This window comes from Scyliorhinus torazame, chromosome 7 (genome assembly GCF_047496885.1).
Source record: "Scyliorhinus torazame isolate Kashiwa2021f chromosome 7, sScyTor2.1, whole genome shotgun sequence".
NCBI lineage: Eukaryota > Metazoa > Chordata > Chondrichthyes > Carcharhiniformes > Scyliorhinidae > Scyliorhinus > Scyliorhinus torazame.
Genome location: NC_092713.1, coordinates 294,046,591 through 294,057,572, shown reverse-complemented (window position 1 = coordinate 294,057,572; position 10,982 = coordinate 294,046,591). Strand labels below are relative to the sequence as shown.

General features: G+C 54.8%; 1 protein-coding gene across 1 annotated transcript in view; it reads right to left on the bottom strand.

Annotated features, from left to right (window-relative positions):
* Positions 1-9,315: 9,315 nt before the first annotated feature.
* LOC140427102 (coiled-coil domain-containing protein 69-like) overlaps positions 9,316-10,982 on the bottom strand; it is a 94,497-nt gene continuing 92,830 nt past the window's right edge. The window contains exon 9 of the mRNA XM_072512616.1: positions 9,316-9,866. Coding sequence (XP_072368717.1) covers positions 9,683-9,866 — 184 coding nt within the window. The 3' untranslated portion in view covers positions 9,316-9,682. The remainder of the gene's footprint in view (positions 9,867-10,982) is intronic.

Genomic DNA, 10,982 nt, shown 5'->3' with positions numbered 1-10,982 from the left:
AAATGCATAATTAGAGATCAGGGGCGAAATTCTCCGTTATCGGCTGAAAGTCCGCCGATCGGCGCAAAAAACGGCGCAAATCCCACTTGCGTCACGTCATAAAAATGGGCCGATAGTCTCCGGCCCGAAATGGGCTAGCAGCGACGTGACGGGATCCGCGCTTGCGCAATGGTTCACGCCGTGCAGCGTCATACGCGCTGCACGGCGTGACGGCTCATAAGGCCGCGCAGCTCTCCCCCACCCGACCGGAACACCCGACCGCAACACCCGACTGGATGGCTAGCCGTCGCTCAGCCCCGAGGTTCGAGTCACGCGATGTGGAGGCGCTCCTGGACGCGGTGGAGCAGAGGAGGGACGCCCTGTATCCCGGGCACGGCCGCAGAGTTGCCCCACGCCACAGCCGGCGTCTGTGGAGGGAAGTGGCAGAGGCCGTCACCGCTGTGGCCCTAACACCACGGACAGGCACCCAGTGCCACAAGAAGGTGAACGACCTCGTCAGAGCAGGCAGGGTGAGCCTCCCCATATCCCCCTCTCCCCATATCCCCCCTCCCCATATCCCCCATTTCCCCCCTACCCCATATCCCCCCTCCCCCATATCCCCCATATCTCCCCCTCCCCCATATCCCCCCTCCCCCATATCCCCCATATCCCCCCTCCCCCATATCCCCCCTCCCCCATATCCCCCCTCCCCCATACCCCCCCTCCCCCATATCCTCCCTCCCCCATATCCTCCCTCCCCCATATCCCCCCTCCCCCATACCCCCCTCCCCCATATCCCCCCTCCCCCATATCCCCCCTCCCCCATATCCCCCCTCCCCCATATCCCCCCTCCCCCATATCCCCCCTCCCCCATATCCCCCCTCCCCCATATCCCCCCTCACCCATATCCCCCCTCCCCCATATCCCCCATATCCCCCCTCCCCCATATCCCCCCTCCCCCATATCCCCCCTCCCCATACCCCCATCCCCCATATCCCCCCTCCCCATATCCCCCATATCCCTCCTCCCCCATATCCCCCCTCCCCCATATCCCCCCTCCCCCATACCCCCCCTCCCCATATCCCCCCTCCCCATACCCCCCTCCCCCATATCCCGCATATCCCCCCTCCCCCATATCCCCCCCATATCCCCCCCTCCCCCATATCCCCCCTCCCCCATATCCCCCATATCCCCCCTCCCCCATATCCCCCCTCCCCCCATATACCCCATATCCCCCCCTCCCCCATATCCCCAAGTGAATCCAGCCCTAACCTTAACCTCTGCAATGCACGCGCAACCGATGGCGTGCATTCATATACCTGCCTAACACTGTTGCCTTTTACCCCTGACACCACCCCCCCCCCCCCCCACAGGAGAAGCGCGCACACAACAATAGGGAGCATGTGAGGACTGGAGGAGGGCCCGCTGATGAGAGGCCACTGACAGTACACGAGGAAAGGGCCCTGGAACTGGTTGGCGGACCTGAGGACCGGGAGGTTGCTGATGCAGAGGTCGGGGCCCCACGAGCAAGTGAGCCACCGACAGCCCGTCCCCATATCCCCCCTCCCCTATATCCCCCTCCCCCGTATCACCTGATCACTGCCTGATGTCTAACCATGCATGCTTCATTGTGTATCGCAGGACCAAACGTCCAGGCACCCATCCCCGCAGATGCACACCGCCCGCAGGATTCCCCTCGGAGACCACAGGAGACGGAGAGACCCGCACCCTCCAGCATGCGACGCCCGCAGGATGCCCCTCGGAGACCAGAGGAGACGGAGAGACCCGCACCCTCCAGCATGCGACGCCCGCAGGATGCCCCTCGGAGACCACGGGAGACGGAGAGACCCGGACCCTCCAGCATGCGACGCCCGCAGGATGCCCCTCGGAGACCACGGGAGACGGAGAGACCCGGACCCTCCAGCATGCGGCGCCCGCAGGATGCCCCTCGGAGACCACGGGAGACGGAGAGACCCGGACCCTCCAGCATGCGACGCCCGCAGGATGCCCCTCGCACACCACGGGAGACGGAGAGACCCGGACCCTCCAGCATGCGACGCCCGCAGGATGCCCCTCGCACACCACGGGAGACGGAGAGACCTGGAGCAACAGGGAGACGACACCCCCGTCACGTGCGGGAGCGACCACCCAGCGATGAGGGGGGCAGCCACAGGCCCCCGTCACATCCGAGCCAGGACACCACTACCCAGGACACCACTATCCAGGACACCCCTACTCGGGACACCACTACCCAGGACACCCCTACCCGGGACACCACTACCCAGGACACCCCTACCCGGGACACCACTACCCAGGACACCCCTACCCGGGACAGCACTACCCGGGACAGCACTACCCGGGACAGCACTACCCGGGACACCCCTACCCGGGAAGACAAAATACCGGACAGTGACTCAGAGTGGATGGGTGGAGACGAACCCCCACCCCAAAGTGCCATGGACTCAGAGTGGGACGAAGAGCATGACACAACGCCACTGCTGTCACCAACACCCTCCACCATCGCAGAAACACTCACCACGGTTGGGCACTTTAGTGATAAGGCGTCTGGTACACTCACTGGTGCGCACAACACAGCCGTCCCGGTACAGCAGGTGGAGGTAGGAGCAGCAGAGGGACCGGGCGGTCGGAGGGCAGCCCAGGCCAAGCGAACATCTGTAGCCCAGATGGATCCCGGGTTCCTGCAGTTACCACACCCACACATAGATCCGATGCAACCACCGACACGGAGACGAGCGAATAGGGTGACGGGTGGCTTGCGGCGGCTGCGGTCGCAGGTGGAAGAGTCCACCCGCGTCCAGGAGCTGGGAGTGGTCCCGGTCATGCGTGCCACCCAGGCTGACACCGCACGGGTGGCGTCCGCGGTGGAGGCAATGGGTGCGACGGTGTCAGACATGGGGAACGGTTTGCGAGGCATGGGGCCTTCCGTGCAGGCGGCGTCTGTGGCCCAGGAAATGGCTGCCCTCTCACAGGAGGCCATGAGCCAGTGCCAGCGCCAGATGGCAGAGGCGCTCAACGCCATAGCCCAGTCTCAGCAGGCCATGGCCCAGTCTCAGCAGGCCATGGCCCAGTCTCAGCAGGCCATGGCCCAGTCTCTGCAGGCCATGGCCCAGTCTCAGCAGGCCATCGCTGAGGGCATCGGCGCCAGTGGCCATGTGCGAGCCGGCGTCGCACTGTCACAGACGGGGTTCGACAACCCCCTGGGCTCCATGGCTGCAAACCTGCAGACCCCTGTCGATACCAGCACGGGCCTCCAGGACTGGCAGCGCCAGATGTCGGGGGCGCGTCGGATGGCCAGTCCGTTCGCATCCCCCACCCATGTAGAGGCCTGGGGGCCATCGGGCACCCCGAGGGAGGAGGAGGTGGTGTGGTCCGTCCCGGCTCCCTCTGTAGGGGAGGTCCCGGTACACCGCGACTCCTCAGACTCCCCCCCTTCCGTCCCAGGTGCATCGGGTGGGCAACGGGCAGGACAGGCTGGCAGCTCGCCATCCCAGTCGCCCGGGCCGCAGCCTGGCCCATCTAGGCCAGGACGCCCCAGGAAACGGCCGCCAAAGGGATCCAGTGTCAGAGGGCAGGAATCACAGGAGTCCACCTCCAGTTCTGCTGTACCGTCTGGGGAACCACGTAGACGTAGTCAAAGGGCCCGTAAGGCCAAACAATTAGACACTGAGTAAGTTGGCACGGGTGCAGGGCACAGATGAGTTTTAGGGGCTAGGGCACGTGCATGAACTCCTTTGGTTATTAAAGTCAATGTTACACCTACCGAAGCTGCCTTTGTGCTCTGTCCAAAGTGTGCGGGCGTGTCATGTACGTTGAGCGCAAGTGTGTGTGTGACGGGTGGTCTTACCTCAGCCCCAGGTGAGTCTGCCCCCTTCCCCCTGGGCCGCCATCAACATCCCCCGGGCAGAGGACGGGACCGTGCGCTGCAGTGTCACAGCCGCATGCAGGGATGGTCCGGGTGGATGGTGGTACTGTGGCCATGGGTCAGACATAGTCCAACGATGTAGAGCCAGGAGCTCATCGGAGGCGGGTTGTCATCATCCTCCATGGCCTGCGATAGACACGCGTCCACCCGCAACTGGGTGAGCCCGGCCCGTTGTGCCGCCGGTGGATCGCAATTGGGGGGGGGGGGTGGTGTGCATGCGGGTGGGGTGTGTGGGGTTGGGGAGGGGGGTGAGGGTGCTGGGTGGGTGGATGGGTGGGGGGTGTGGGTGGTCGGCTGTTGTCATGGTGTGCGGTCTGTGGCCATACTACCCGATTCCCACGCCCATCTAGTCAGTGAAGCGGGCGTCTATCAGTCTGTCCCGTGCCCGCTGGGCCAGCCGGTAACGGTGGACAGCCACCCGCCTGTGTCTACCCCGTCTGCCCTGACCATTGCCCCCATCCCCCTCATCTGGGGAGGACTGGGCCTCTTCCTGCTGCTCCTCCACTCCGCCCTCCTCTGCCTGCGGCACATCGCCCCTCTGCTGGGCTATGTTGTGCAGGACGCAGCACACCACAATGATGCGGCCGACCCTATCTGACCGATACTGGAGGGCGCCCCCAGAGAGGTCCAGGCACCTGAAACGCATCTTCAGCACGCCAAAGCACCTCTCGATCACTCCCCTTGTCGCTACATGGGCATCATTGTAGCGGTTCTCCGCCTCATTGCGTGGCCTCCGTATAGGCGTCATCAGCCACGATCGCAATGGGTAGCCCCTGTTGCCCAGCAACCAGCCCCTCAGCCGGGGATGGCGTCCCTCGTACATGCCGGGGATGGATGACCGCGACAACATGAATGAGTCGTGTACACTGCCTGGGTGACGGGCGCAGACGTGCAGGATCATCATGATGTGGTCGCAGACCACCTGTACGTTCATTGAATAGGTCCCCTTCCTATTAGTGAACACGGCCCTGTTCTCTGCAGGTGGCCGCACGGCGACGTGCATCCCATCGATCGCGCCCTGGACCATGGGGAACCCGGCAACGGCAGAGAAGCCCACGGCCCGGGCATCTTGGCTGGCCCGGTCCACGGGGAAGCGGATGTAGCGGTGCGCCATGGCATAAAGGGCATCTGTCACTGCCCCGATGCACCGATGTCTGCGATATGCCGGACAGGTCCCCACTCGGTGCCTGGAATGACCCCGTTGCATAAAAGTTCAGGGCCACCGTTAACCTTGACGGACACGGGGAGAGGGTGTCCCCCGCCAGTGCCACGCGGTGACAGGTGTGCCAGCAGGTGGCAGATGTGTGCCACGGTTTCCCGGCTCATCCGGAGTCTCCTCCTGCATTTCCGGTCCGTGAGGTCCTGGTATGACTGCCGGGGCCGGTACACACGGGGCGCCCTCGGGTGCCTCCGTTGCCGTGGGGCCGCGACGTCCTCCTCCCCCTCCTCGTCCTGTCGGTCAGGTGTCCCTCCAGCCTGGGCGGCTGCCGCCTGGCCCTCTGCGGCAGCCTGCGCCGCCTCTCTGGCACGCTCCTCCTCATCCAGGGCAACATAGACATGAGCGGCTGCCACCACGGCGGCCAACATCGCTGGATGGTCTGAAAACATGATGGCCTGGTGGGGGGGAGGGGAACGACGACATGTCATCATTGCCCATATCCCCTCCTCCCCCCAGCCAGGTGGCATGGACCGCATGGGTCCAACTGTTGGAGGCTGGCACCTGGCCAGGTGGACCAACTCATTTGCCCTCCCATCACCCACCCCGGCACGGACCCCCTCCCCAACCTCCACCCCAGCACGGACCCCCCCCAGCCTCCACCCCGGCACGGACCCCCCCCCCAACCTCCACCCCGGCACGGACCCCCTCCCCAACCTCCACCCCAGCACGGACCCCCCCCAACCTCCACCCCAGCACGGACCCCCTCCCCAACCTCCACCCCAGCACGGACCCCCTCCCCAACCTCCACCCCAGCACGGACCCCCCCCCAACCCCCAACCTCCACCCCAGCACGGACCCCCCCCCAACCTCCACCCCGGCACGGACCCCCTCCCCAACCCCCAACCTCCACCCCGGCACGGACCCCCCCCAACCTCCACCCCAGCACGGACCCCCTACGGCACTCCCCCGGAGCCCAGCCTACTCTAACCACCCCCCACCCCCGCCGCACACACACAAGCCGAGACACACCTCTCCTCACGCAATCAGTCTGCGGCCACGCCATTTCCTGCCCAGAGCCAACTCCCCAGGCCGTCACTCACCTCCTCGCTGGTCGGCGTGAGCCTGGAGCACCGGGTCACGCCGATGAAAAGGAGGTTTGATTCACGTCGACGTGAACGGTCATTACGTCGACGGGACTTCGGCCCATCCGGAAGGGAGAATATCGGCAGGCCGAAAATCGGCTGCCTTGCGCAGACCCGTGACATTCTCCACGGCAGCGGCGCCATTAACGCCCCGCCGACTTTTCTCCCTTCGGAGACTTCGGCGGGAGCGGGGGCGGGATTCACGGCGGCCAACGGCCATTCTCCGACCCGGCGGGGGGTCGGAGAATGACGCCCCATAGATCCATAATTAGGAACATGGAAGTGGAGGCCTTTCATCCCCTAAAACCTGTTCCAAAATTCAGTTCGATCATGGCTGACCAAGGGTGGCACAGTGGTTAGCATTGTTGCCTCACAACACCAGGGACCTGGGTTCAATTCTGACTTCAGGTGACTGTGTGGAGTTTGCATATTCTTCCGTGTCTGCGTTAACTGAATTCTCATCAAGAAATTGCCTGATAATGAAGACGCCCTCACCCCCCACCCTACCTCCTTCCTGTCCTGTCCCAATCTTCTCACCCGCCCTCTTTCATTCTCAGTGAATTCTACAACTTTCAGAAAAGTAGCTGTCAAACTTTAATCCTCTTCTGTAGAACTTAGGTAACAAAAGCAAGTGGGAGAATTTTTTTTTAAACCGGGTGCTCCGTTTTCGTCCCACAATCCAAAGGTGACCTGATGAAGGAGCTGCGCTCCAAAAGCTAGTGATTCAAAACAAACCTGTTGGTCTTTAATCTGGTATTGTAAGGCTTCTTACTGAGTCCAGAGATTCGCAGGTTAGGTGGATTGGCTATGCCAACATTGCCCAAAGGTAGGTGGGGTCACGCGGATAGGGGCGGGGACTGGGCCGAGGTAGGGTGCTCTATCGGAGCAAGAACCGGTGTAGACTCAATGGACCGAATGGCCTCCTTCTGCACTGCAGGGATTCTATGATTCAATGATCTGTATCGTCCTTCCAACTACTCTTCTTAGAAAATAGGAATTGATGGATGAAAAATGTCCATCTAATTTGTCTTCTACCATCCTACTAATTGCATGACACAATGATAAAGAAGCAATAAATGTCTAGTCTACAACAAACACAAATATTTTTTTCTTTCGAGACCTGTATGAGTCAGTTAAGAGTTCACCATTGAAAACTGGAAGCATGCTCATTTGTTCTGACACTACTCCCTTTTTCCATTTCTGGTCATCATTCGATTTCTAGCTTCAAGAATTTTAATGTATAACCTTTAAAGTGCCTGAGAAAATGAGACGCAACAACTTTTAAAATAAACAGTTTTTATTTGCGTACTGTTATCAAAACACAGATCAATTAATATTCTTACCTGTCGTATATGCTCAGTATATTCGATGGGGATGATGCTGATTGCAGCACTGATGCTGTGGGGTTGAAGGAGGAGGCTTCGATACAAAACATATACTGAATGTATTTCCCTCTTTCTGCTACTCTGCCAAGTAAACTGATCTCAGTCTCAACACCCTGAGCTTCCACAAGTAACTGCTTTGACAAGAGTGGCATTACCCATAGCTAGAAACATCAGGGTTTAAGTGTTTATGTGCTGCACAACCTAAAGGAAATACAACTGCAGCAGCCAATTCATCATTGGAGCTTTATCATTGAATCTTTTGGCTTGCATTTATTTTAAATACAAATTGCTGGCAATCAAAATCCGACACATCATTCTCTTTAAGGTAATAAAGTGCTTAATTTTATATAGTTTCCTGCATCATATAACCTTTACTAATTCCAGCTCTATATTTTTCTGATTGCCTGCCTTTTTTAACATATTGCTGTTAATTTATTTTACTGAACGATACTATCACGTTCATCATAATTCAGGGGACTGCCTGTTCTTATTCAAATCCTGTTCGAGTATTGTGTGTGTAATTTATTCAAATCCTGTTCAAGTATTGTGTGTGTAATTTATATACTATTTGCACTACCCTGAGTTTGTTTACTGTAAAACTCTTTGGAAGGTTTTATGCTACATTGTGCGACAGCCAATGGAAATTTGGACATGGAGATTACAGGCTGTTTCTATGGGGATTGGACGCTTCCCTCTAAAGTTCCCACAGAGACTGTGAGGATTTTTGTCACTTCCATGAATATCACAGGCTGTCTTCTATAGTTTCCAACGATAACACAGGCTGTCTAAAATGTTTGGGACTGTGGGCAAACTGTAACACCCATGCACAATGCAGGCTGTTTACACTTATCACGAATCTTACAAACTCCCAACAGTTTCGTTGAAGATGCTTTCCGTGAAGGCAGCATGGTGGCACAGTGGTTCGTACTGCTGCCTCACGGCGCCGAGGTCCCAGGTTCAACCCCGGCTCTGGGTCACTGTCCATGTGGAGTTTGCACATTCTCCCTGTGTTTGTGTGGGTTTCGCTCCCACAACCCAAAGAGGTGCAGGGTAAGTGGATTGGCCACGCTAAATTGCCCCATTAAAAAATGAATTGGGTACTCTACATTTAAAAAGAAGATGCTCTTCGTGGAAAATCCGAAGAATACAGATGGCATTTTGCAGTAGCAATTGGAAGCTTCTTAAGATTCTAACATGTCAAACTGTTCATGGTAAACATGAGTGTGTTGCTACAGAATGCATGTAATTGTGTTTTGAGATATAAGTAGAAGTTATAATTTGCAGCTAATGCATCTGGCTTTGTCCAGTGGCTTACTCTGTATTTTATAAGCCATGATATACTTGCAAATAAAATCTCCAGATGAACTCCTATTTTTATTTGTGCATAATGTCAGTTTCCAATTTATCATATTTAAGAATTTCCAAGTAGGGCTATCATTCTTCTGACCTTCTAGATAATTATATAACCTTCGTCCTATTAAACCAACCTGGTTTTCTAATGAGCACCATTACTTTCAGATGCTACTTGAATGAAATGCTTAACTATGGCCATGACGACTTGTTGTTGCAGGGCTCAGCTGTAACATACTTAAAGTAAACTCAGGTTTGGCTTTCCTTAAATTAAAGAAAGTTTGTGTCGAGGAAGACTAATTTCCATAAAGCCAAGAACACTTTTTACGTATCTTGAAATTGTGAAGACACAAAACAAACAGCAAATGCCCTTTAATAAAGTGTTTAAGAGCTAAACTCCGCAACTCTTTCACTTCATGATCACAGTTTCATAAATGTACAGGATGGACCATATAAAACCAAGTTCAATTATCCTTTCATCCAAATCGTTGTCAGTTCTACTGATGTTTTCATGGCAACAATGCAGCAATGCACCCTTTAAAAATGCAATACAGTTTTACTATTTTAAATCAGCTGATGTCTCGAATCAGCTCAGGACCCAAATCCACTGAGACAACCAAAACCAAGCATGCTGAGGTAGACGCTTCCAACTTGTCTTGGAGGAGGACAATGTCAAGGTTGTTGAGTTCTGACGTGAAATTCCAGTTTTTCCAATACTTTACTGTCACCTTAATGATAATTCCAATGACTCTGAGTGAAGTGGTTTCCATGACGTCTCTACAGTAGGTGACACATTGCCATTTTGCAGTTTCCAAGCAAGTTCATCTTTCTCCTGACAAAGTTTTTCTTTGACCATAGCTTCTTTCTCTAAAGTCTGTTGCAGGACATCGTGCTCCATGGATAATTGCCTGTAATAAAACGATTGGGAATAAAATTAGCACTGATACATAGTTTTAAATAATGTTTCAAATATTTAATGTGTCTGTATTTTCACAAATGAACCATTTATCTTCAGTTTATCCTCTTTTCTCCTTATCTTTCCTGAGTGTCAGCAGTTGTCCAGTACCTCAAATAACCATTCTTTACATTTGATCCTGGACACTGAGTATTGACAGACTATCAATCGAGAAGGGAAGTAAATCACAAGAAAGTTCCATCCTATCCTTATCTGATGTCTACATATTAATGGGCTCAGTTTGAACTCACTCAATACTCATTAAAACAAGTCTAATATTCACTTTGCAGCCGGAGTCAATGGAATGCAATTAAGAGACAGGAATTATTTTCCCATGTATCAATGACCTAGACTGGTGTGCAGGGCATGTTTTCAAAATTTGTAGATAATATGAAGAAAAGTTGTCAACTGTGATGCGAGTAGTCTTGAGCTTCAAAGGGACATAGACACTTGGTGGATTGGGCAGACAAAGTTCAATGCGGATAATTGTGAGATGATTCATTTTGGCAGGAGGAATATGGAGAGACGGTATAAAATAAAGTGAGAAACATTGTACGAGGTGCAAGGACAGAGGAAGCCCAATGTACATAAGTCATTGAAGATGACAGAGCATGTTGAGAGAACAGTTAATGAAGCATTATTAATAGGGTGTTGAGTACAGGAGTAAGGAGGTCACATTGAACTTATATAAGACACTAGTTAGGCATCACCTAGAATACTACATCCAGTTCTGGGCAGCATACCTGAGGAAGGAGAGAGTACAGAAGAGATTCACAAGAATGATTCCAAGGATGAAGAACTGTGGCTTTGAGGATGGACTTGGAGGTATCCAAGATCCTGAGGGATATGGACACGGTAAATAGTGAGGAAATGTCCCACTCAAGAGAGCATCAAAAACTAAACGGCACAGATACAAAATAATTGGCAAAAGGAGTAAAAGTGGTGTGAGGAAAACATTTTTCACCCAGAGGATGGATGGAGGCTGGAATGAACTTCGTGAAATGGTGGTGGAGGTAGGTCCAATTGAGGTATTCAAAAGGGAATTGGATTGGTATCTGAAAAGAAAGAA